The 26147-nt window shown below is 38.3% G+C and overlaps 5 protein-coding genes, 2 long non-coding RNA genes and 1 pseudogene across 23 annotated transcripts; 4 read left to right on the plus strand and 4 right to left on the minus strand.

Annotated features, from left to right (window-relative positions):
* Positions 1–163: 163 nt before the first annotated feature.
* LOC104773418 (putative splicing factor 3A subunit 1) lies at positions 164–3494 on the plus strand. The gene is made up of 3 exons (XM_010498025.2): positions 164–527; positions 780–2888; positions 2977–3494. The coding sequence occupies exons 2-3, from the start codon at positions 783–785 to the stop codon at positions 3232–3234; spliced, it is 2364 nt and encodes a 787-aa protein (XP_010496327.2). The 5' UTR covers positions 164–527; positions 780–782; the 3' UTR covers positions 3235–3494.
* Positions 3495–5106: 1612 nt separating this feature from the next.
* LOC147946627 (uncharacterized) lies at positions 5107–6198 on the minus strand. Its single transcript, XR_015595258.1, has 2 exons — positions 5788–6198; positions 5107–5669 (listed from the first exon to the last, which is right to left on the minus strand). It is a non-coding gene; the product is annotated as an uncharacterized LOC147946627 (long non-coding RNA).
* Positions 6199–7471: 1273 nt separating this feature from the next.
* On the minus strand, positions 7472–8583 carry LOC104773423 (uncharacterized). The gene is made up of 2 exons (XR_015595257.1): positions 8160–8583; positions 7472–7977 (listed from the first exon to the last, which is right to left on the minus strand). It is a non-coding gene; the product is annotated as an uncharacterized LOC104773423 (long non-coding RNA).
* Positions 8584–8737: 154 nt separating this feature from the next.
* LOC104773433 (sodium/hydrogen exchanger 8) lies at positions 8738–13606 on the minus strand. 15 transcript variants are annotated; one of them, XR_015595252.1, is made up of 19 exons: positions 13274–13606; positions 13008–13058; positions 12809–12900; positions 12641–12718; positions 12410–12567; positions 12217–12318; positions 12021–12138; positions 11889–11941; positions 11746–11811; positions 11605–11649; positions 11392–11444; positions 11014–11198; positions 10826–10870; positions 10631–10722; positions 10178–10344; positions 9723–10025; positions 9427–9524; positions 9182–9313; positions 8738–9096 (listed from the first exon to the last, which is right to left on the minus strand). XR_015595252.1 is itself a non-coding variant. In XM_010498048.3 (19 exons), the coding sequence occupies exons 1-19, from the start codon at positions 13491–13493 to the stop codon at positions 8977–8979; spliced, it is 2256 nt and encodes a 751-aa protein (XP_010496350.1). In that variant the 5' UTR covers positions 13494–13606; the 3' UTR covers positions 8738–8976. The 15 variants fall into 15 exon arrangements, 4 of the variants coding, with proteins under 4 accessions (XP_010496350.1, XP_087364615.1, XP_087364618.1 ...); XR_015595251.1 differs by having other exon boundaries at positions 10116–10344; XR_015595250.1 differs by lacking the exon at positions 10631–10722 and adding an exon at positions 10723–10738.
* A 3221-nt stretch (positions 13607–16827) lies between these two features.
* On the plus strand, positions 16828–19997 carry LOC104773451 (transmembrane 9 superfamily member 2). Its single transcript, XM_010498065.3, has 7 exons — positions 16828–17265; positions 17557–17597; positions 17712–18297; positions 18385–18522; positions 18636–18792; positions 18878–19362; positions 19455–19997. The coding sequence occupies exons 1-7, from the start codon at positions 17114–17116 to the stop codon at positions 19672–19674; spliced, it is 1779 nt and encodes a 592-aa protein (XP_010496367.1). The 5' UTR covers positions 16828–17113; the 3' UTR covers positions 19675–19997.
* Positions 19998–20310: 313 nt separating this feature from the next.
* On the plus strand, positions 20311–21432 carry LOC104773459 (uncharacterized). Its single transcript, XM_010498077.3, has one exon. The coding sequence runs from the start codon at positions 20431–20433 to the stop codon at positions 21298–21300; it is 870 nt and encodes a 289-aa protein (XP_010496379.2). The 5' UTR covers positions 20311–20430; the 3' UTR covers positions 21301–21432.
* Positions 21433–22018: 586 nt separating this feature from the next.
* Positions 22019–24115, plus strand: LOC104773468 (protein BASIC PENTACYSTEINE2). 2 transcript variants are annotated; one of them, XM_010498088.3, is made up of 2 exons: positions 22019–22314; positions 22815–24115. In XM_010498088.3, the coding sequence occupies exon 2, from the start codon at positions 22824–22826 to the stop codon at positions 23670–23672; it is 849 nt and encodes a 282-aa protein (XP_010496390.1). In that variant the 5' UTR covers positions 22019–22314; positions 22815–22823; the 3' UTR covers positions 23673–24115. The 2 variants fall into 2 exon arrangements, with proteins under 2 accessions (XP_010496390.1, XP_010496399.1); XM_010498097.3 differs by having other exon boundaries at positions 22188–22615.
* Positions 24116–24247: 132 nt separating this feature from the next.
* LOC104773484 (putative clathrin assembly protein At1g14686 pseudogene) lies at positions 24248–25416 on the minus strand (annotated as a pseudogene). The gene has a single exon (XR_015589120.1). The product of XR_015589120.1 is annotated as a putative clathrin assembly protein At1g14686 pseudogene (transcript).
* Between the last annotated feature and the right edge of the window lie 731 nt (positions 25417–26147).

Genomic DNA, 26147 nt, shown 5'->3' on the forward strand with positions numbered 1-26147 from the left:
AAAATTTAGATGATTATATTAAGTATCGCAACAAATCATCTATTTTCTTAGACTTATTTCTGGGACTTTCTTCCAAAGTGGAAGAAAAGCAAATGAGTTTGCGTTTGAATCAACTAATAATGCTGTTCTGATGTATTTCGAAAGCACTCCAACTCTAGAGACTAGAGTGCAACTTTGTAACTTTGTAGAGACCAGAGACAGCCAAAAAAAAAAACAATAGGAAAGCAAAACAGTACCACAAAATCGGATTCAAAGCTTCCAAACTTGTACCATTTTATACGCCCGTCTGTCTAAACAATCATCGAGCGAATTATTTCAAGCCCATTAAAGGCCCATTAGCCACAACTGAAAACAGAGCTTCGTTCATAAATCCTAGGGCTCGGTTTGATTCCCCTTCTACTGTTTGGTTTCTATCGATATTTCATCAAATCGTCTTGTAAAGCCTTCACATCTCGAGCTGGTTCGTGTTCCGTTTCTTCCCGACGTCACGGCGGTTCTCGCGGCGAGGCTGTTCCTTACCAGCTGAGGTACGGTGTTTCTTTTCCTCCTCTTAAACCCTAAGCTGCACTTCTTCGCGTCGCCGATTACTTTTGTCCCTATCGATCTCTTTCTCTCGCATCTGAGTTTCCCAGGATATATATATATACCTTCTCCAATTGAAATGAAATACTCAATTGTTTTTTTGCGATTTTTAGTTACTCTTTTATCAACCTACTTCAGTAGATTTGGTAGTTTAGGTCGAAACAGTTATCCTGAACTTTGATAAATTTTGGTTGCAGAAAATGTTCAGTTCGATGGAGATACTGCCACTGGAGGCTCCTCCTGCAGATGGGAACTTAGGTACACTTCCTCCTTCGCAATTAACAGATCAGGAAGTCGAAGAGAGGGAGTTGTTGCAAGCAGAGCAAAACAACTTAAATCAAGCTCCGGCGGCTGTTGCGACTCACACTAGAACTATTGGAATCATTCATCCACCTCCTGATATCAGAACTATTGTTGAGAAAACGGCTCAGTTTGTTTCCAAAAACGGGTTGGAGTTTGAAAAGAGGATTATAGTTAGTAATGATGGTAATGCCAAGTTCAACTTTTTGAAGAGCGCAGATCCTTATCATGCGTATTACCAGCACAAGCTCACTGAATACCGTGCTCAGAATAAAGACGGAGCTCAGGGTACTGATGATTCAGATGGTACAGATCATTCCCAGCTTGATGCTGCAGCTGCTACTGCTGCTGATGAGTCTGAAGCAGGTGATGCGCAACTCGACCTTCAGGCTCAATTTAGGATTCCTCCTAAGCCTCTTGAACCTCCAGAGCCTGAGAAGTATACAGTTAGACTTCCTGAAGGGATCACAGGTGAGGAGCTTGATATTATTAAGCTCACTGCCCAGTTCGTGGCACGGAATGGGAAGTCGTTTTTAACGGGATTGACGAATAGAGAGGGAAACAATCTTCAGTTTCAGTTTATGAAGCCAACACATAGCATGTTCACTTTTTTTACTTCTCTGGTTGATGCGTATTCTGAAGTGTTAATGCCTCCCAAAGATTTGAAAGAAAAGCTGAGAAAGAGTGCTGCTGATTTGACTACCGTTCTTGAGCGTTGTTTGCATCGTCTTGAATGGGATCGTTCCCAGGAGCAGCAGAGGAAGAAAGAAGAGGATGAGAAAGAGCTGGAGCGAGTGCAGATGGCTATGATTGATTGGCATGATTTTGTCGTTGTTGAGTCTATAGATTTTGCGGATGAGGAAGATGAAGAGTTGCCACCGCCTATGACACTTAACGAGGTTATAAGGAGGAGCAAAGTTTCAGCGATGGAAGAAGATGAAATTGTTGAGCCTGGAAAGGAGGTTGAAATGGAAATGGACGAAGAAGAAGTTAAGCTTGTTGCAGAGGGAATGAGAGCAGCAAACCTAGAAGAGATTGTTAAGATTGAAAATCTACACGATGAAGAAGCACCTATGAGAATTGTTAAGAACTGGAAGAGGCCAGAAGACAGGATCCCGACAGAGAGAGATCCAACTAAAGTTGTTATATCACCAATTACTGGCGAGCTGATTCCCATTAACGAGATGTCTGAGCACATGCGCATATCTCTTATTGATCCTAAGTTCAAAGAGCAGAAGGATCGGATGTTTGCTAAGATTCGTGAGACTACTCTTGCTCAAGATGATGAGATTGCTAAAAACATTGTCGGGTTGGCCCGCCTGCGTCCTGATATCTTTGGAACAACCGAAGAAGAAGTCTCAAATGCTGTCAAAGCAGAGATTGAGAAGAAGAAAGATGAGCAGCCGAAGCAAGTAATATGGGATGGTCACACAGGAAGTATCGGTCGCACAGCTAACCAAGCCTTGACTCAGAACGCTAATGGAGAGGAGCAAGGTGATGGTGTTTATGGAGATCCCAATAGCTTCCCTGGTCCAGCTGCTCTTCCTCCTCCTCGACCAGGTTTCCCAACAGTCCGGCCATTGCCACCACCTCCTAATCTCGCCTTGAACCTTCCTCGTCCTCCTCCTACTGGTCAGTACCCTGGTCCGCCGAGGCCACTTGGTGTTCCAATGATGCAGCCAATGCATCAGCAACACCAGCTCTCGATGCCCGGGCCACCTGGACACCCTTCGATGATGATGAACCGACCACCACAAATGCAGTCTGGTATGCCTGTGCCCCCTCCACCGGGATCTCAGTTTCCGCATATGCAAGTTCCTAGACCTTATGGTCAGCTTCCACCGAATCCAATGGGGATGATGCAACCACCACCTATGTCTGGGATGCCTCCTCCCCCACCACCCGCAGAGGCACCACCACCTCTTCCTGAGGAGCCTGAGCCAAAGAGACAAAAGTTCGATGAGTCAGCCCTTGTGCCAGAAGACCAGTTTCTTGCTCAGCATCCGGTAATGTGTTTTTTTCAGAATCTTTGAGTAATTTTCGTATCCTTTTTCCCCCCATGAGTTGTATCTTACCTGTTTTATACATTTTCAGGGTTTGGCTACAATCAGGGTTTCTGTGCCAAACGATGATGGGTCCAAAGTCATTGAGATCACAGTGCAGTCATTATCAGAAAACGTGGGAAGCCTGAAGGAGAAAATAGCAGGGGAGATACAAACTCCCGCAAATAAACAGAAGTTAAGTGGAAAAGCTGGGTTCTTGAAGGATAACATGTCGCTTGCACATTACAATGTCGGAGCAGGAGAAATCCTGACATTGTCTATGAGGGAACGTGGTGGGAGAAAGAGATAGAGACAGCTGGTCGACGCAGGGAAATGCTTTTAATCTCTTAATTCTTCTTTAGATGTTTAAATTTGGTGGCCAAAACTATATGTACTGTTCTTAGTTTACACATCTTCTCTCTTGGCTCATCATATCTCTAATGTCTATGGGTTCCAGACGAAGAAGAAAGATCATTACTGACTTACGCTTGTTTTGGTTTGCAGCTAGTTCTGAGGCAACGTTTTGGCTCTGTAATCTTTAAGAAAAAAAAGAAAAAAACTTATGTGATACTTCTTGCTTTACTTTGTCGTTGTGTGTTCTTACTTTGTGGTAAACCTTTTTTAGTGCAGTTTGGTATCTCTTCTCTGTAGGTAAGATACGAGGATGCTGCCTTGCTTATAGTTTTTTCAGGGGATGATCATTGTCAAAGGTACGCAATTACCATTGTTAAGATGTTAATTGAAACATTGAGAACCTTTTTAGGCTTTTAAACATAGGTTTTCTTCTAATATAAATACAGTGGGTTTGGTATCCAAAAACGCTTCACATCTCTGCGACTTCTGTGGGCCTTGGAGTCTTTACCGATCAATCAATGTATGTGTACGTCTTAAAGTCACATTTTCTGATTCTGTGTATTATAGCATTTGTCAAAATGAAGCTAGTAACAAAGATTGATTCACCGAAAAAAAAAAAAAAAAAACAAAGACTGCTTACTCATTTATTCATTAGTTTGACAACGAAGTTTTTGTCAAAATAAAAAGCTCCAGTAAATAAGTTGTGTTTTTTTAGCTGTTACAACATCTACATATTAGGAAATAAAAATTATCATAGTTTAGCCTTCATTATAAGCCCGAGATGAAGTTAATATCTTAAACCGGAAAGTCGAATTCCATTTTTAACTGGGACTGAAGTATATCTTCCAAAGTAAAAAGATGGCGCTTTTCATAAACTGCGTTTGAAACAATAAAACTTCCGGACAGCGATATTGTTCATTCTTATTACAACAAACATAAGCTCTGAGAATCAAGATATTGCTTTAGCTCATTTCCTGAAAATGTGTTATCTTTGTTGCTTAACAAGTCTACATAATAGATGAGAAAATTAGAAGAAGAAACGGAAAAACAGAGAAAGCAAGTCACAATAATAAAGTTGCTTATACATGAACTATATATTACAACAATATTAAAATGCCCTCTGGCCCTCTGGGTCTAGGGTGACTGAAATCATCATATGACCTTATGGTCAGTCTTTGACTTATTTAAAGAAAAACAAGAGAATTGGGTTCTAATTTCATTCTAACTGGGGTTGGTTTAGCTCTAGATGTCCCTTTAAGGCTTGATGGTTTCAAGAGAAGGTGTGACATAAGAAGATGAGGAAGATGATCGGAGACATGATGGTGTGTTTGTACGAGAAGAGAAACAAAGACAAGAAAAAAAGACAACTCTCATAACTCTTCTGAGAACTTGTCCTCTCTTTGGGACTAGACAAGCTTCTCTTTCACCCATCTCGCTCTATCTCTCTCTCTCTATTTCCGGTTTACTTTTGGTTTGTTTTTGGTTTAGTATGTAGAGATGATGATGTGTCTTGCAAGCTGGAACTGCCGACGTGAGTCTATATAGTGATTAGTGAAGGAAGAGTTGGAGAGACAAAAGACCGCGTGAAGATCCTCAAGACGCGTTGGCTCGTTCACTTTTTTTTTTTTCTTCTTCTTATTGCAAATTCATTTATAATTTGAATTATACTTAGGATCTATATATACATATAAGTTGCATATCATATAGGTTTAGTTTAAAGTGGTAACTGTTCAGAGTTTGAAGTAGTCGTAGACTTTTCTTTCTTTGGTTCCAAGTTAACGCGTTTTTGGCTTAGTGAGCGACCGGTTTTGGTTTTTTCGTTTATGAATTTAAACAATAAATTTTTTTATTCTTTGGATACTTTTCTCCCCTTCATATGTAAGTATTTTACTCTATACAGTGTATGATTGATTAAGAACTATACAGTCTTTGGGTAACCCATGATTCCCTGACTGAAGAAAAAATGAGATACTTTGTGCTTTTTTATAAGCGTTAATATTTAAATATATGCCTTATAAATGATTTTTTTATGGCAGCATATATGGATTGTGAACTTGAAACAAAGAGTGGATTTGTGAACAAAAAAGAATTGTACATTGATTTTTTAACCACTATTCAGGACGCATTTGGTAAGAGAAAAAAGAAGAGTAATTCGGGTATCTGACCAAGGGCCGGGGCACACGGGTCCTGGTACTATCCAGGTGGGTGCGAAGAAAGAACATTAACGAGTTCCTGACTTGCCCTGACACCTGAGTCTACTACAACTGCTCGAGTTGCTTCTGACAAGAAAACCTAGAAAGTCCTATTCATAAATGTGTCTCGCAAGGGGATCTAGGCTCAACTATGGCTTCAAAAGGGAGAGGGATCACGGGGGGTAACCCATTTTCCAAGCTGTTTGAAAACCAAAATTCACATCCAAGTGGAAAAAGATAACATGGGGTCAAAAATTTAGGAAAACAAGGGAAAAACTAGTAGGTTGGGGACTTGGGCAAGGATGCTTTTAATATACCTCATGTTCATGTTCCGGAGAAGAGAGGTGCGTGATGAAATTTCCAAAGCCTTGGCCAAGCTGATCATGGCGAATAATACTATAAATTACTATTTTTGTCATTCTCTACGCAAAAGGACATATTTTCATTAAAACAAAAATCGAGTTTTCATGAGATGGACCAAACCGACGTCTAGAAACATGACTATCATCACTACTAAATGGGCAACTCGAGAAAGCCAAACCTTTTCAGTTTGTGTCAATTAAAATCTAATTTAAATCAAAATAAAAATAAACAGAGATAGAGTCGCCATAAGTAAAAACGCACATTAAGCTGAGTGCTGTAACGACTGATGAGATCGTCAGCATATTGTTCGGGTGTGAACTGTCTGCTAGAAGAGTAAAACGTAGGCATGAAGTAGTTGTTGAGATAATCGTTGCTTCCTAAACCAACAGAGTAAATACATCTCTTGAGGTGATCAGCTGCACGTGTCTCGTCTCCTAGTAAACAGTAATAGTAAATAAATTTTAATCAGAAAAAGAGATAATGGTTTCTCAATGGTTCTCATATGAGAAACTTTGAAAAACCCATGAGAGCCTATTAGATTTTGACACATATCACCATTAAAGTAGATGAATTTTATTATAATAAATTAAATCTACAAAATTTTAAAGTCTTAATGAAATAGTTTATTTGTTGTTATTTTTTACTTTTTTTTAGTCTTAAAATAAAATTAGCTATCTAACAAGTTCCATTATACATAATTTTAAATTATATTTTATATTATTTTAAATTAATATTTTTTTATAGAATAAAAATAAAATTAAATATATTTAATAAGTAATTTCATATGTCTAAATTTTTATATATATAATTATTGATTAAATGCAAAAAAGAACAAAATAAGTATTCAAATAAAATTAAATTAAAAATAATAATATTATATTGATGAGAGTCATGAGACACAGTGGCGGACTCAGGAAATAAATTTAGAGAGGTCAATTACAGTACAAAAAAAAATTGTGTCATATTGGTGGTTTGAACCCTGGTTTGGGGAGGTCAACACTACAAAAATTCACCTTCTGTGATACAGAAATTTTGTGGAATTCCATGTAAAAACAACTATTTAATTAGTTTATCCAGTTAGGCGACCTACCTTACGTAGGTCCGCGGTTGATGAGACATACAAATATTAAAAAGTGTTTCCCAAAATTTTCTACACTAAAAAAATTAGAATTTTTTTGAGAAATACCCCTTGTGTCTTCTCTCCTTGAAGGGATTATATTGTTAACCCTCCAAAAGGGATTAGTAACAAATGCAACCAGTACACGAACTTAATTGTCTAATTAAACCTAATCCAATCACATATAAGATTGGGCAAAAGAGGCGCCAAAATTTTGGGAATCTAAACGTTACAAAAGATACGACTAGAAACATGAATGACTCGAAACGTTATCGAATTTATAGATCGAAAAGATTTTACTTGTACGATATCATTGTAGTAGGTATAATTTAAAAGATAGGAAAAATATGTGTATGCGATTACTAGTACTTACTTACACCCGTGCCGGGCAATTATTTACTGTTAGTCTGTTAGTCTGTTACTATGATTTACTGTGCCACTTTTATCACCGGTAGACAAGACACATCGCTGTCAAATTATTTGATCATTTGAAACATATTGCTATATCTGATCTCCACAAGTTAAAACAAACGAGACTTGAAAAATAATCACAAGTTATATAAGTTAGTTAACCCAACATTTGAGTAGAACAAAGCATTTTAACACCATAAGAAAGGCCTTAGAGAAGAACAACAGCAAGGGCCATGTACTCACTCTGCTTCTTGTGCTTTCTCGCTACTAAGCCTACAATTTTTTTAGTATTCATAAAAGATTAGAAATCTCTAAAGTTTTCAGATTATTAAAAACAGGCCTTTGGTTGCTTCTTCACTCTCACCATGGTACGTAGTAGCATTCAACAAACACACACCAGCCAGATCCAGAAGAGAGTGTTTCCAGAGAGACTCAGCAGCTTCGGGAGTAGACTCAAATGGAAACGGGAAAATACCGTAGTAACCATTCTTCCCGCAACAAAGAGAAGAGAAGTTGGGAGGAACGTAGGCTGGTGGACTTGATATGACCATCAAGTTAGAGGGAGTTGGACCCTCTCCCAAACAGTCGAGGAAAAGATCAACCATGTCTCTGGGACCTATTAATTCAGAAACCACTTAATTAGGACTCCTTCTCTCTCTCTCTCTAATTAACCATCATCCTATTACTACTACTCTAACCAATTACTACTTAGGTATATCTCCTATTACTACCCTAGCAATTACTATACTCTCTAGCAAGCAAATGAATAATTTTAGGGATGATCGAGAGGATACTAACCATGGACGTCGTTAAGAAGAGAGATTCCAGTGGTGGTGGCCACTTCTAGGATGTCACGGCGGACCTTTGATAGTTCGCCAACGGCGGTGATGGTGATAGGACCAGAGTAGCCTAAATTCCTCAAATACCGTTTAATACACGGACCCACCCGACGGGGATCATATCCATCGGGAACCGGACACCTCTTTATGTCCCAATACACACATACTGGGGCCGCAGCTGCCTCCTCCGTTGGTGGCTTCATCATTCAAAGACTTTGGATTATTAAACCCTAGAGAGAGAGAGACGGCCGTCTGATTGTTTCGATCACAAATACAACAACTTATCGGATACTTTGTGGGCAAATAATAATTCTGTACGTAAGAAACGTGAGAGTGTGAGACATGGAGCGATAAATTTTACTTATTTTTTTTCTTGTCGGCTCGAAAATTCTACCCTAGAGAGTTCTATAATATTTCGTTTAGGGTTGATAAATGGGCTTCGCTTTGATTATGGGCCTACAGAATAGATATGTATACAAATGAAAGTAATATATGTTCACAAATCTTTGCTATTTTGTTTCAGACATTAAAATAAAATTTTCATACGAAATTAACTTATACCTATTGATTGAATGTTATTACCCCTTAAAATAATTTATCTACATGCAAGTAAAAAAGTATACAAACGACGAGTTCATGAACTCGATCCTGAAACTACAACACATGTAAAAGTGTTATCAAAAAAGAACATTAACGAGTTCCTGACTGAAACCTGAAACTACTCCTTAATTTGCTTCTGACAAGAAAACCTAGGAAGTCTTATTCATGAATGTGTCTCACACATGGTAACTCCTGAAGCTTGAGCGATCTTTCAATAACGGATTGCTGGCCATAAAATCTTCTATATTTGGAAGTTTTAGTAAAGGAGGATTTCTCACGAGCTTCTTCAAGTCAGACTGAAGAGTGAAAGAGAAAGAGAGAGGGATAAGCTAGCATGTGGCAAAAACATTTTTTAAGGAGAAAGTAGGCTAGAGTTAGTACCTGAACAACATCATGAAGATGAGAAACTTCTTTTCCCTCTAACAGCCCAACCTTCTCGAGGTTCTTGATATATCCATTTAGATGATTCAGCACATAATGTGTTACTTGTCTTGTTTTCAAAACACTCAAAACCTGACCAAATTTTATGGGCTATTACTATCAGCCACTTTGTCTTGTTTTTAAAAGACAAGTTAATCCATGATAAAAAAATTTATGCGTTTCAGAAAAAGTATATGGTCTCAAACCTGAGGAAATGAATCACGGACATCTTCCAAGAACTGCTTTGCTTCTACTCCTTCCACCTCACTTTCACTTATTACAGTGGAAGCAACGTCACTGTTACCTATGTAAATTAAATAATATAGCTAAGAGACAGATGAATTTGGGAGTTTAGTTAACGCTACATGGGGCACCCATAAAGAAGAAAGCACAATTTCAGGTAAATGAAAGACCAATTGTTTTCATTTCACGGGCACATCAGATAAATAGTCTTAACGGATATAATAAACATAGAGATATAACGGAACAGAGTGATGCATACCTAGAAAGTCATGCAATTGCTGTCGCGCAATCCTGTGAGCACGGAGAAACGCAGAGGAAATGTAACAAGCAGATTCTAATCTTTCAACAATTAAATGCGTGACCAACTTGCGGGGGATAATTCTTGATTGAAGAAACTTGTAATAATTTGGGAAATGAACACGCGGCTCTAAACCCCTCCAGTCGCATAAAGAATTGGTAGAAACAAGGTCAAGTGCCTCATCTACTGATTGCATCAAAACATTGGCAGTGCTACGTGTTATTCTCCCATCATCAAGCATCTCCCAGTAAGCTGCCTGGACACCTGATACAGGCAAGAGTCTCGAATCAATAGCCAATTTTGGAGAAACAACAATTTGACAACCAGAAGATTTTCATACACATGGTTAAATACCATTTAAAAAGCGTATACGCATGTCCATTATATTCGTAGGGTCAAGGTTTCCAGCTTCATACCCCTTGTGAGGATTAGCTTGTCCCCCTTCTAAATCTTTCAAGCTTGTAACATGTCTTGTAACTGTAGGCCAGTTAGCAGATCCAAGCTCCTCGTCATCTCCTAGATTTTCAAAAGCTTTTAAGGCGGTGTTCACCATTTCACACTTTGTGTACTCCAATATTCGTTTCTGCCAAAAGAGCGAAGATGATCATTATATTTCTGTAGCAGTAGTTTCAACATTGGGCGGGCATGTAAATTTCAAGGATCAGTGACGGATTCCGAATCAGGTTGAATCCAATCTTAAACTACCTACTAACAGTTGGTAAAACACACAAACCTAAGCTAATGTACCCACACCGGCAGAAGGATGCAGTCACTTGTGCATGTATGAGCACAAACACAGATGATCAGAGATTTCATTATCTACCAAAGTAATATATCAGCCCAAGAGAATATAGCATTAACATCCTGACCTTACTGGCCGTTAAAGTGTCCATGCGAAGAAAGTGCAAGAGTAATTGGGTAGTGGATCCATTCACAACCAAAGTTAGGAAAACAATCCCACCTGTGAAGAACAGAAACTGCAAAACAGCTTAACACATCAAGATAACAATAAGAGCGTCCAGAAAGAAACTCAATAGTAGTTCATCCTGTGTTTCAAAACTCACCCTTGTTCCCGTCTCCGAACTAAGATATAAATTTCCACTTGATTGCTGAATCATATGGCCAAGAGCTAGAGTATGTCAGCAATAACGAAATGAGAACAAATATATAAAAGATTTGAAAACAGATAACCATATAATTCGTAGATATGTTTCTCTTGCATGAATAAATCGACCATTTCTTCAGAACTCACTTTTACAGATAGAGCGAGTGATAGTGACACAGCACCCCTTAGTCCAGACCACGTGAGTATGATGGATTCCTTCCAGTTCAATCCATATCCAAAACGGCATAGCAATGGGTACAGAACTCCAACCACAACACAGCGGGAGAGTTGGACATACAAATATAAGAGGAAAAGAAAGCCCCACGAGATTCCTGAGAAAAAAATTATGAGTTAGGAATGTTCCTTAACCCCAATACATATGCAAAAAGAGAGCTAATGCAGGAATGATTTTAGGAATTAATGATATACAGATACTTTTCATGTAGTTATCTCCATATTCATAATAATCATGACGGAGATAATAGAATAAAAACAAAAATCCAAACATAAAATGTGAAGGGTCACCTTGGTAAGATATTCTCCGACCGCTAAGAACGCCTTCAGCGATAATAACTCCACTGCAATTCAAAAGAGAAACACATGCAATGTAATTGTATCAATCAACTTAAACATAGACTGCAATACAGTTCTGCTGGATAATGGATAAAAGAGAAGTAGCTGTATATTCTTTGTAAAACATTAACTTTCCGTTTTTGAATCTAGCCAGACACTTCGTACCTGAGTATAAAAACTAATGTATTTGCAATATAAGCGGCCATTTCCCTGAAAAAGTTAAAAGGAAAGTCATATGGTTATAAAACATACATGAAAATATTTTTCTTCCTTATAGTGAAAACGGATTTCTGAGTAGTGAATTACCAGAAGTGATGCAAACTCTGGTGACTCTCACCCTTAACTGCTGTCCTTGCAAATGCAGCGAAAAACCTATTACAATCATTTTATGAAAAACGGATTTTAAGCACGATAACAATAGAAAGAAGGGAAAATTCACCACGACTTACATCCCCAAAACCATCACAGTCAAAATTCCAGAGACCCCCGCCCACTCTTGAGCCTGTACATGGTAGAAAAATCTCATGTTTTCTAGAGATTTAGGAGGTTTCAAGCATTGGAGGTTAAGGTGAGGAGCATACAGTGTAGTACGCGAAATAGCTCACTGAAAGTGTTACAGTGATCTGAACCACCGTATCATTGAATACGAATTTAAGCCAAATAACTGACGCAATGCCAAAAGCTAAACCAATGCCTACACTAAAACCAGAACAACATAACATGAGAGAATAGAGACACCAACACAGAATACCACTAACAAAAAGAAAAAGTCCATACGCTCCGAGTGAGTTCTGGACAAGAAATTTGATAATGGAACCCCAGTCAGAGTTCTGCCCCATCACCATCTTGAAGAATAACTGAAAGACAACAACTGACACCCTGAATTTTTCAAAAAAAAAAAAAAATAGCTTGAGCATAAATGACATAAGATCATATTGATGCAAAACATAAGAGTTTGATATATGATTACCCATCATTCATCAGAGACTCCCCGTCAATTAAAGTGGTCATCTTCTTACTAGCACCAAGCTCCTTAAGCAAAGCAACAACAGCCACGGGGTCGGTAGCTCCTAAAAGTCCTCCAAGCAACAATGATGTTTTCCAGTCCCAGTTATATGGAAAAGTAAGCTACAAAATCATATAACTCGTAAATTAATGGAACGTCATTTATCATCCAAAACTGTTTGAAGCTAATAAATACCTTTATAAGAGCTCCAAGGCAAAAGGTAGAGATCAGAACTCCAGGGCCAGCAAGCAGAACCATTTGCCCCATACACCTCTACCAATGATGTAAACTCAATCAAAAATAGCCGGAACCAAAACAGACAAAGAAGTAGCTTCAATCCACAAACTCCAGGAGAATAAAAACCTTGATCTGGTGCACATCCATGGAGAATGAGCTCTCGAAAAGAAGAGCAGGGAGAAAAACAGCCAAAAGTAGGTCAGGGTTTATATCATACCCTGTAAAAAAATTAAATTGCCGCTGTAAAATATTCTGAAATGCCATAAACAGCTCGTAATCTAACAGTATAGAGCCAAAAAAAAGGAAGAAGATAAGAGTAGCTTACAAATACGAATTCCATTGCCAATCTTCCCAAGGTTATGCTTAGTTCCATATTCTGCAGAAACAAAATCCAAAGTTAACTACTTTATTAGTCTTTTCTTCTTAAAGATTGAAACTGAGCTATACTGATAAGTGATAATAGAAAATAGAAACAAGAAAATGGAATTGAAAACACTTGTCAATTCAAATTCCACGTATGAGGAGGAAACTAGATTGCTCATATGTTATTGGAGGGAAAAAAAAAACAAGAAGAAGCAATAGGAATGAAACCTAGGGATCCGAGAACGATGCCGATAACGAGGAGCACAACGGTGTAGGGAACTCTAGTGCCATTAAACAGTTGTCTACACGCGGTTCCGAGAACAAGCGAAGTTCCCGCGAAAATAACGGCATCCACAGGATTAGAGTCGCTCTCGTCTGAGAACAAAGACGATGATATTGCTTTCTCCGGTGACCTGTACGGCGACGCCGCGCCGATTATACTCGCCATCTCCCGTTTACTTTTATTTTTTTTTTCTTTTGTGATGGACAAAAAATAATTTTATTAGTTTACAAAAACAATAAATGTAATTGAGACCGAACCGAATTTGGTTCATGTTTCTTAATACCGGTTTTGCATGGTTTGTATGTTTAACTGAGATTGATTCTCTCTACTAGCTAGTGTGGATTGGATTGGTTTGACAGGATTTATTAGATAGAGAATCCAATAAGTCCTGTCAAATCCTATGTTATTTCTTATAATTTCACATTTTATATAATGTAACAGTAAGTTGGGTTGGGTTTAGGGAACGCTGTTTCTTATCTGACTTAACTAGGTTTATAATAACCCGAATCAAATATGTCAAATGAGAGAACATATACATTTGTTTACCAAAACCAAAATAATCAAACAAAACTGACCAGAGTTCCATCCCATGGATAACTTGCTTGTTCACAGTTTCTGTTTTCAACCACGAATTGGTGAGCTAGTGGTTCTAGCTTGGTTGGAAGAGTCGCTCTGTTGGTGCAGGCCAGAGATCGATTCTCTCCAAGCGCAGAATTGCTAGCTTTATTCCTTTGACTATATGGGTATGGGCTCATTGCTTATGAATCATTTGAAAGCCTCGGGGGACCTTACCCATAGGATACCCTTTCCCCAGGGATTAATATCGGACTCCTCTATAGATCCGAAAATTTACCTTGAGTTATTAAAAAAAAAAAAAACTTGTATAGTAATTAAGTAGATTATATACATTGTAATTTTCCGTCGTTCTTATAAGATAAGAAAGCCCTTTAAATGTACATGCCATAAACGATGCACGTTGACATTACCCAAAAAAAAAAAACGATGCACGTTGTATATCTATATATAAATGATTAATGATTAGATCATGTAGTGAGATCATGCAAAGCAATTACGTTACGATAACGCACGTACCATATATCAAACAAAAAAAAAACATGAATTTGAAAAATCTAGAATACTATACAGTCAAATTTTCGACCCAAGAAATGAACACACTAGAGATAAAATAGGTTTGGCAGAAACAATTAAGTAGTAGCCCGCCTACGTATCTTACGCAGTCAACTCGGGCATTAGTAACGCCTGATTTGTTTGGTGAGTGTTCACTTTCATATTTGCTTCACAAGAATGTGAAACTTTATTTATTATATCCCTTAAAATTAATTAATCTTTCTCTTCTCTCTTTCCTTTATAAAAATGTCACAATTGTTATATATAAACATTGTCCCTGGTTTCACAAAGTCACATGAGTATATTTTTTAAAAAAAAATCTATATCCTCATACAGTTTAAAATACACTTAATAAAATAGACACAACACACAAGATAAAACTAGATATTTTATTTTTTAAAATAAAAATTAGTACGAATTTTCTTTAGTTTTAAGGGTGAATTAGCTCACTGATCAAAACAAAAAAACTATAGAAAAAAATAACATATTATTTGAAAAAATTAGAAAGTTAGGATCAAGAGCAGAGAAAATTACCAATTTAGTGTTGGTTGATGGTGGTAATGGTGGCTGGCCGGCGAAGGTAGCCGGCGGAGATATCCGGTGGGGATGGCTGGTGGGGATGGCCACCGGAAAAAGTCGCCGGAAAAGTTTGCCAAAATTGGTTGCCGGAGTTTGTCGTCGGAGACGGTCGCCGGAGTTTGTCGTCGGAGAAAGTCGCCGGAGTTGATCGTCGGAGAAAGTCGCCGAAGATGGTGGTCGGAGAAGGTCGCCGCAGAAATTCGCCAGAGGTGGCGGTAGCCAGAGGTCGGAGGTGGCGGTGACCGGTGACTGGAGGTGGTGGCTGGAAGAAATCTAAACCTAGAGGCTACATTGAGAATCTTAGTGGAGATAATGGTAAAGAGGTGGTGGTGATGGTGATGGTAGGGTGTAAAGGTGGTGGTTATAGGTGATGGTAAAAGGGTAGATAGGGGTGGTGGTGGAAGGGTAAGATTGTATATATTGTAGTTTATATACACTATATCATAGTTATATGGTTAGAGTAGTTATGGATTTAATTTTAGTTTTTTTCTTAGTTAGTTTTGCCAATTTCCCTAGTTTCAATGTATTTTTCTTAGGAAATACAAGAAAAAACTAAGAATAAAAAATAAAAATTGGTGTAGCAGCTGACTGGACTAGGGTTTAAATTTAATTGAAGAAGACTGGTGTGTATGGGGAAAACGAGCTATTTCCCCCCCGAGAACTATCATATGTAGCTAGATAGAGCCCAAACTTTAACCACAATGTAGATATCCCCGAGAACAAAGTTTGATTCTTATTTCTCCCCGAAACCAAAGTTCTATACTTATATCTCCCTAAATCTGAGTTGCATTTGTTTTGATTGTAGACCCAAGACTAAACCAAATATACCCGAAGTTAAACCAATTAAAAACCCGATTCTTTACCCAATTCCGATCCGCTAGTTAATAAACCTAGAAATCCCCAATTTTCAAACATAAGAACCCTAAAATTGATTTGGCATAAGAAATTTACCGCAACGATGCCTCCACCATAAGCTTTAAAAATTGTATTGAATATAATTGACTTTCTCAAGAAAAATAAGAACAAATCATGTTTGCTCTTTTACAAAAATAAAATTTTCAGCAAAAGAAAAAGTTATTAATTTGCAAAAGGTTACAAAATTTCCTTCGCAAAAGGCTACAATAATCTAATGAAGAAGAGAAGATCGAGTTTGAAAAACAGAGGGAGAGCTAATCACTTTGTACCACACACAATTTGATTCATTGCTTCTCCTCCTCTGATCAAATATTTAAAGCGACCAAAGATTTCATTCCCATTGGTTTTGTTGAAAGCTAGTGAAAACCTCGATTATCAATCACCTTTCCACCACCATCTCCGACGGTTATGACTTCCCCAGCGCCGATGAGAGCACCAATTCCCTCTTCAGCCATAATCACTGCACCGCCACTTTCATCCCACTAATCAAATCCCAAATCCTAAATCTTGTTGTCATCTAATCCATCGTTACCCAAAATCACTGCACATGCGCAAGCTTAGCCTTCCAATTCTCTTCTTATATTAATTGCATCGGCTCGACGGAGGACGAATATTCTTAGTTCCCACCGGGATGAAGTTTAGGAAGACGAAGAGCCAATTCAGTTCCATAGTTATTTCGATTTGCGGTGCCATTAGAGTCGTTTGCTCCCATGGTTATATTTAGGGTTTCTTATTAATGGGAATTTGGGGAAGACAAGAGTTTGGTCGGGTCAAAACGAAAAATTCGGGTCAAATATAAGGTTTAGGTTGGTCAAATTGGTTTTAGGTTTTTTAATTGACGGTTAAGTAAGCAATAAACCAGTAGAAACCAAAGATTGTGGGTAATTAGATTTTGAACTTTTAATTCGGGGAGAGATAAGTGCAGAACTTTGGTTTCGGGGAGAAATAAGAATCAAACTTTATTTTTGGATATCTACATTGTGGTTAAAATTCGGGCTCTATCTAGCTAGATATGATAATTCTCAGAGGGAAATAGCTCGTTTTCCGGTGTGTATGTATATAAATATTAACGTTATTTCCTCCATTTTTTCTTTCCTTTCTTTCTCCCATACATAATATTAAAAAAAAAAACTCAGATCTCACGATTTGAGCAGCAAAACGCAATGAGGACACCGACGACACTGCTCCTTCTTGTCGGAGCCATTCTCTTCCTCGGCGCCGGTTATGTCAGATCCGACGCCTCTAACCACCGTTACAAGGATGGAGACACCGTTCCTCTCTACGCCAACAAGGTCGGCCCATTTCACAACCCAAGGTACTTTTTTTTTTTTTTTTTTTCTAGATCTGCTCTTCAGATCTGACTGAGACTGTATCGAATTCGTAGACTTGAGGATTTTGAGATATTGATCAATGATCTAACGAATCTGTTGTTTTTGAAATGAGTAACGAGACCTTGAAACTTTTGAGTACACTACTAAAAACAGAATGCGTAATGTCAAATCCATGGAGTGAGTGAGAGAAGAAACTAACTACATTTGGATCTATCTTTATATTTGATTACTTTTTATGACTCATTTTGGTTTTTTTTGTTCAATGATCATTGCAGTGAGACGTATCGCTATTTTGATCTTCCCTTCTGTATCCCAGGTAAATGCATATGCTTTTCTAGATTGATCACACTTTTGGACTTTGCTGCAACTGAAATAGCTTAAAGTTTTGTCCTTTCACATTTGATCTGATCCCATTGATTTTGGTTTACAGAGGGTGTGAAAGAGAAGAAGGAAGCTCTTGGCGAGGTTCTGAATGGGGATCGTCTTGTTAGTGCTCCCTACAAGCTCAACTTCAGAGATGAAAAAGATTCTGAGGTATACTGCAACAAGAAGCTAACTAAAGAAGAGGTCAAACAGTTCCGCAAGGCTGTTGAGAAAGACTACTACTTTCAGATGTACTATGATGATCTGCCTATCTGGGGTTTCATTGGAAAGGTTGACAAAGATATCAAGTCTGATCCGAGTGAATTTAAATATTTCCTGTACAAGCACATCCAGTTTGAGATTCTATACAACAAGGACCGTGTGATTGAAATCAGTGCTAGAATGGATCCTCATTCGCTTGTGGATCTCACTGAGGACAAGGAAGTCGATGCTGAGTTTATGTACACTGTGAAGTGGAAGGAAACTGAGACTCCTTTTGAGAAAAGAATGGAGAAATACTCTATGTCGTCTTCTCTTCCACATCACTTGGAAATCCACTGGTTCTCCATTATTAACTCCTGCGTCACTGTTCTTCTTTTGACTGGTTTCCTTGCAACTATCTTGATGCGAGTCCTCAAGAATGATTTCATGAAGTAAGTTTCAAGTTACTCGCTACACCTCCTCGTAAAGTTCTTACGCTTCCTTATCTCATCTGAACCTTTTTTTCTCACACTCTAAAGGTATGCTCAAGACGAGGAAGCTGCTGATGATCAAGAGGAAACTGGATGGAAGTACATTCATGGGGATGTCTTTCGCTTCCCTACTCACAATTCTTTGTTCGCCGCATCGCTCGGTAGTGGAACTCAATTGTTTACGCTGTACGTGTCTCATAAATCAATAGTATTTTTACATCTGGATATATTTTTACATCTGGATATACTTCTACATATATATCTCATCATAACTAATTGAGATTATCCACTCTCATCAGCACCATATTCATCTTCATGCTTGCTCTTGTTGGAGTATTCTACCCATACAACCGAGGAGCACTTTTTACGGCTTTGGTGGTCATCTACGCTCTCACATCTGGAATCGCCGGATACACATCTGCCTCTTTCTACTGCCAACTTGAAGGAAAAAGCTGGGTAAATATTACTTGTAAATCTCTTTCTCAAGTATCATCTTCAACCGAAACTAAATTAACTTGTCAATTTTGTCGCATTGTTGCAGGTGAGGAACTTGTTACTCACTGGATGTCTCTTCTGTGGCCCATTATTCCTAACCTTTTGCTTCCTTAACACCGTAGCGATCACCTACACTGCCACCGCTGCATTACCCTTTGGAACCATTGTGGTGATCGTCCTGATATGGACTCTAGTCACATCGCCTTTACTCGTCTTGGGTGGTATAGCTGGTAAAAACAGCAAAGCGGAGTTCCAAGCACCGTGCCGTACAACCAAATATCCCCGAGAGATTCCACCACTCCCATGGTACAGAAGCGCTATCCCACAGATGGCCATGGCTGGATTTCTTCCTTTCAGTGCCATCTACATTGAGCTTTACTACATTTTCGCTAGTGTTTGGGGTCACCGGATCTACACCATCTACAGCATTCTCTTCATTGTCTTCATCATCCTCATCATTGTCACTGCTTTTATAACCGTTGCCTTGACTTACTTCCAACTCGCTGCTGAAGATCACCAATGGTGGTGGAGGTTGGTTAAACTTAGTTCTCCTCATCTCTACTCTTTTTTCCTCTCTGATCATTTTAGAACTTGAGCTTGATTCTTTAACCTTTGTATTGCAGGTCGTTCCTATGCGGTGGATCGACCGGTTTGTTTATATACGCATACTGCTTATACTATTACTACGCACGATCAGACATGTCAGGGTTCATGCAAACCTCGTTTTTCTTCGGATACATGGCTTGCATCTGCTACGGATTCTTCTTAATGCTCGGAACAGTGGGATTCCGTGCAGCACTCCTCTTTGTTCGTCACATTTACCGGTCGATCAAATGCGAGTAAGAAGTCTTGACACCATATATTCTTCTTATTCTTCTGCTGCTGCTTCTGCCTCACGAATTTTGCTAGAACAAAGAAGATAAAGAGATAGGTTTGTTAGAAAGAAAAGAGACACAAAAAAAAGACAAATGTCTGATTATTTTTCTTAGGGGAAAAGTCTCTCTTCTTCTCTCTTTATTTTGGGCAAACACAAAATTAAATTTACTTGTATCCTTTTTTCTATATGAATGATTTTCACGTTATTGTAAAAGACTAGCTCTATATTTACATTTAAATTCGAGTTTCCTTGTATCTAATAAATGTCAAAAACTCTGATTTTTTCCTTATCAGTTCGCGTCTCTCTCTCTCTCTCTCTCTCTCTCTCTCTCTCTCTCTCTTTTATACTAATATCGCTGCAGAAAACAGAATGATGTAACGGAACAAATATAGAATTCCATAATTTGTACGTACTTGTCTTTAGATCCAAAGTTAGATTTTGTATTTTGATTCATAGGGAAAATAAATACATTACTGACAGTCTGACACTGACAAGGATGTAGCGTAAGCGGTCAATTACTTCCATGGGCCTAACTATAATCTATCGGCCCAATTATAAAGAAGAACATTTCATCGAGCATTAATTAGAGACTCTGATTTCAGTTTTTGAAATTCGAATCCTCTCATTCATCCTCTTTAAATTTTAGAAACCCTAGAGTTCTTTCTTCCGCGAACGAATTCTCACACTCTGTTGTGAATCTCTGAGTTTGGTGGAAAAAAAAAATGGATCTCTCGCGAGAAATCGACGACTACATCAAAGAGACAATCGACTACTCTTTAGGGCTTCCGATCTCCACGGACGCTCTCAAGAAGAAGCTTTACACGGCTGAAGAATCTAACCTTCGTTTCCGTGAGCAGTATCTTACACTGGTCGGGAGATTGAAAGAGAAAGATAGAGTACTCGATCTCGTTAGATCAGAAGCGAGTATGAACGCGCAAGCGTTGAAGAGAGTCATCGAGGAGAAACAGAGGTTGGCTGGTGAGTGCGAGGATTTGGCGATTCAGTGTAAGAAGTTGAAAAGAGAATGCTTTCTTTACGATCAAGATCGTGAATCGCTGATGGATTTCGGGAACGAGACGGACCAGAGAGCTAGAGAAGCAGAGTCTAGGGTTCGGGAATTGAAGGAGCAAGTTCTAAAAATGTCTGACGAAATCAAGAACCGGGTTGAATCTGAAGAAGACGACTGTTTGGCTCATTCGTTGGTTAACAGAGAAGACGAGATTGTATCGTCGGGTCGTAGCTTCTTGGAGGCGAACGTTGAAGACAAGTGTTGTCAAGCTTTGTTAAGCAAATGGGATGAGTTGAAGCCGTCAACGCATAAGGTTGTGTCTTTAGTTTCAATGGTGAAGAGAATCGAAAAGGAGAAAGAATGTCTCATCTTGAATCTTGCTAAAGCAGAGCAAGAAGTTGAACTTGTTATGGAGCAAAACAGGGACCTGGATAAAGAAAACCGCATGCTGTTGAGGCAATGTTCTGTAGAGAGAAGCAATGGATCTGACAAGTTCAGCAAAAGGAAGAGTCCCAAGTTGATGATGACCAGCCCTATCGACAAGAGGATTGAGTTGAGCAGCCAAGATTTCCATGATGCTTAAAAATTTTAGATACACAAAGATTAGTAGTAACTTGTTTAGGATATTTAAGGTGCTAATGATGATTGGTTTTTTATTTTTTTTTTGAATCTTTTTTTGGTAATTATGAATATATCAATGAAGGTTTTCTGGCTATTTGTTTAGGTAAGTAGAGAAATGATGTTGTGAGGGACAAGTTCTGACTAAGCCACAACGCAAATTATGTATAAAAATATGAGAGACTCGGAGCATTCATTCTCTCACCCATTGGAATCACGCAATTTAAAAATCAAATACATTTCCATCATGTTCGAAGTTCTTCTACACCACCGCCACTAGTCAACTGGATTTGGAAATGCTTTTTATTTGTTTAATCTTGTATACTGCATCTGACAATTAGTGTGCTGGTGATATGTTGTATTGGGCTAAACATGTTTCAGTTAAATGAAAAGAAAAATAACCAATAAAAAGATTATAATTTTGTCCAATAAGTTTCTAATTGCTTGCTCCTACATCGTCTTCTTTCTTGTCACCAAATCTCTTTCAACTTTTTTAAAAATTTGGTTTTGAAAAGATGGCTAAAAGACTACTAAAAAGAGTGGGCTTTGGTTTTGTCTTCTTCCAAAATGGCTTTCTTAAAATCTTCTTTTCATACGATGTATCCTACACTGGCCAAAAACATAAATATAAGTCGAAGAAAAAAGAACAAGAAAAAAAAAGCCTTTTGGGATATAATTATTTTATTTTATAATTATTATTTTTGAGAAATTACTACAATTTTAGGGTTCTCTTCCTCTCTTCGGGCGAAAATAAAAAGCCCTTTCTTTTTCTTTGTTGTCTTTCTTTTCTTATCTTCTCTCTCGTCTTATAATCTCTCTTGTCTCTCCCCTCTCTTGTCTCTCTCCTCTCTCATACAATACATACATATCTTCTCTTTCCCCAATCTCTCTCAGAGTTTTCTCTCTCCTCTCTCTCCAGAAGGGCAAAAAAATTCCCTTAAAGAGCCCCCGTTTTGTTTAACCCCAACCCTCTTCTCATGTAAGTTTTCTCTCTCCTAATCCATTTCCATCTAAAACTATAAACATCATCTCTCTCCCTCCCTCCTCTCTCTCTTTCTCCCTCTTTCTTCTCTCCACTTTCCATTTTACATTTGTTCCTTTTTGTTGTACTGTACCCTGCTTTTCTCCAAATCTTAGAAATCCATGTCCTGTTTCATTAGATCTAGCTTTAGATTTATCAGATCTATGAATCTGCATGTGTGTTTTGCCAAGTTATTTCGAAATGATGTCTCGAATTATCGAATTCATGTTTATCATCCACCTTGATTTTTTGTTTCTGGGTATCTCCAAGATCTGATCTTTTTTTTGTATTTCTTATACATTGTTGCTCTGGAATCTGGATATAAAGTAATGTTTTTTAAGGGTTTTAATTCAGACATGTGCATTATTTGATTGGTTTTATTTAAGATTCTTAGTCTTGGTTCTGTCTGAATTTTGGATCTGAATCGTAATGACGTTTTTTTTTTTTTATTATTGTAGATCTTTGAAATGGATGACGATGGGTTTCGCAATTGGGGTTACTATGAACCAGCGGCTGCTACTTTCAAAGGTAATCTCGGTTTGCAGCTAATGTCAACCATTGATCGGAACACTAAACCGTTTTTACCCGGGCGTGATCCGAATCTAATGATCGGACCTAACGGGTCGTATCACCACCAAGAGCCTCCAATCCACATGAGCTACAATTGGATTAACCAACAGAAGGACAAGTTCTTCAACATGTTGCCTGTAACTACCGCTCCTAATTACGGTAATGTCCTTCCCGAGACTTCCTCTGCTCCGTCGATGCAGATGAATCTTCATCACCATCATCAAACCGAGGAGAACCCGGTTGTTAAGTTGGAAGATGAGGTTGTTCAGACGAATAAGAAGAGAAAGACTAATTCAAAAGCTGGCTCGGCGACGACGACAAAGGCTAAGAAGCCACGGAAACCAAAGGATGAGAACACCAACAACAACAACAACAACAATACTAATAATGTTTCACGAGTGAAACCTGCTAAGAAGAGTGTCGACATGGTGATAAACGGAGTGAGTATGGACATTTCGGGTCTTCCTGTCCCGGTCTGCACTTGCACTGGAGCTCCTCAGCAATGCTACCGTTGGGGATGTGGCGGTTGGCAATCAGCGTGCTGCACCACGAACATCTCGATGCATCCGTTACCTATGAGTACTAAACGCCGTGGAGCTAGGATCTCGGGAAGGAAGATGAGTCAAGGTGCGTTTAAGAAGGTTCTTGAGAAACTTGCTTCTGATGGGTTTAACTTTGGTAATCCGATTGATCTTAAGAGTCATTGGGCAAGACATGGAACTAACAAGTTCGTCACAATCAGATGATTTAGTATCTTGATTAGTAAAAGACGTGAGTGTGTTTCCCGACGGCTTTTTCGATCTCTTTCGGGGATGGAATCTCTCAGTGATGATGGTTGTATATATTCAACAAATCCGAAAATCTTGTGACCTTTCTAAAAAATCCTGTCTGCAATCTGAGTTCGAAACTGTGTTTTCAGGTAAAACCATCTTCGTTGTTGTAGGGTTTGGAAAGCAGAGTTCTCTGCTTTTTTTAACCACTTTTTATATCATCATCATACATTGCTTTGTTTTTGTTTTGTTTGTCTCGTCTCTGTTGAGTTTCTGAGGAAGAAGGTTGTCTGAGAAAATCTTCGAGGAAATTTATTTATTTTTGTACTTTTTTTTTCTTCTTTTTGTTATCTTTTTCTAAAGCATTTTACTGACTTGTAACAGACATTCTTTTAATTAAATGTTTTTTCTATTTTCCAGATTTACCGGTATTTGTACTTGCTTACGTATATAGTAGTTGAAAACACACATATTTTAAGATTTGATGTCTGAATGTATGAAGAGATAGACTGAGTTGTGTTTACGAACTCCTAAGATTTGTCCCAAGCTAGTAATGAAATGTGGCGCTAAATTAAAACGAATATGAACAATAATAACACAACAATCCAAATTAATACAGAACAGAAACATAATTAAAAGCTAATTAAGTCAGGAATATCAACAACTCTCGGAGGAGGTGAAACAGGTGCTTCCTCATCATCCTGATCAAGTGTTATCAAATCAGAAAGAGTCAATTTCGTCTCTCTTTCTTCTTCTTCTTCTTCAACGATCTCTGCATCTTCCTCACACAAATCTGTCTCCGTTGCTTCTCGTCGATCTTCTTTTACCTCTGTCCTCACAAGTTCATGGAGATGTAACACGTCCGCTTCAGGAATCGTTACGAAATCAGGAACCTTTTGAGCATTAGAGACTCCCAAATCTCTACAAAACTCAAAATACTTGACAAGCTCTTTACTCTGAACCATAGATTTAGTAACGATCTTCAACGCCAAATCCGTCTCTGTTTTCCTAATCTTGGAATGTACGTTAGGTAAAACTTCAGCAATCCGACGACAAATCCAACCATAAATCTCCAGAATCTCACTAACCACATTCTCCATTGCTTCATCGATCAAAGGTATGTTCATGTTCTCACCAATTGGTTTAATCCTAATCAACGAATCCACGATTACTTGCATCTTACGTATGATCACAAGTCGAATCATAACCGACGATTCCTCATCGTACCGATGACGGTTCCCATCGTGGAACAGAATCGATCTCCGATCAAGAAACGCGAAATAAGCTCGTACGAAGAGACTAAACCCACCGGTTTTGCTCATGATCCGTGAACTACCTTGGCCGAAACTCGAAAGATCGAACGGTAACCGTCCGATCGATTCTGCCACGGTGGTCTTACAGAGGAAGAAGCCGTGCATCAGCATTAAGCCTTTCAATGCAACCGCCCAGCTTCGCGTGCGTGTCACGCGAGACGAGATTGCGCTTATTAGAGGCTTGAGGCTGGACGGGCTAGCGAGGACATGACGGTAGATGAATTGAGCGCTCTCCGTGTCAATTGAGAGCTCGTCGTGGCTCGTAGCTTTCACGACTGCTGCTGTAAGAATGTCGTCCGCCGCGATTAGGCTTGGTCCGTCTTTGATAACAACGGCGGCGCGATTCCACAGCTTCATCTCCGTCCTATTTTGGTTTTTAATTTTGTTGTTTTATATTTCGCGCTTTATAACTTACTTCGAATTTTCTTATAATGTCAATTGATTTGCTGGTTTACAACTAATTAGATAAGAATAAGCTAAATTTAAGAAAATCTCAGTTTTGACCGAAATTAACAAGAAATACTTGATGTCATTTGCTAAATTATTATCTTCCAATTTTTTTCAGTTTTATTCTATTGACATTGTACATAATAAGTAGATTAGGGTCGGTTCACTATATGTTTGTATGATTTTGTTTGACTCAAGTAGTCAAGTTTATAGTGTTAGTAGACTAATGTGTGTGCTTTTGAGTAGCCTTGGAGCTTTGGTTAGTTTGGTTCGGTTCGATTATTTATCTCGGTCCTAGTTTTGAGCAAGTCAGTTTTTATGACTTGTTTGTACACAATGGAAATATAAATTTCTATACACTACTATTGGGTGTTATTATAACGCAAACAACCGATTCGTTTGCAGTTTGCTAATAATTTATACAAACCATAAAGTAGACAATGAATAGTCGTCACAACTCGTAAGTCTCGCAATCGCTTTTTTCTTTTGCGAAACATCTTACAAAAAAGGCGTTTTAGACTTCTTTTTAAAATAACATCAGATTCGTTGATACCTTTTGAATTGTGCTACTTAACGGACTGTTTACTTGTTTAGTAGTGGCATTTGTTTACTTCAAATTCATTTATTTTTATTAATGGGATGCTTTTTAGTTTATATATTCCTTTTAAAAAACTTCAGTACTTCAGCTTTT

This window comes from Camelina sativa, chromosome 3 (genome assembly GCF_030686135.1).
Source record: "Camelina sativa cultivar CO46 ecotype springtype chromosome 3, ASM3068613v1".
Classification (NCBI taxonomy): domain Eukaryota; kingdom Viridiplantae; phylum Streptophyta; class Magnoliopsida; order Brassicales; family Brassicaceae; genus Camelina; species Camelina sativa.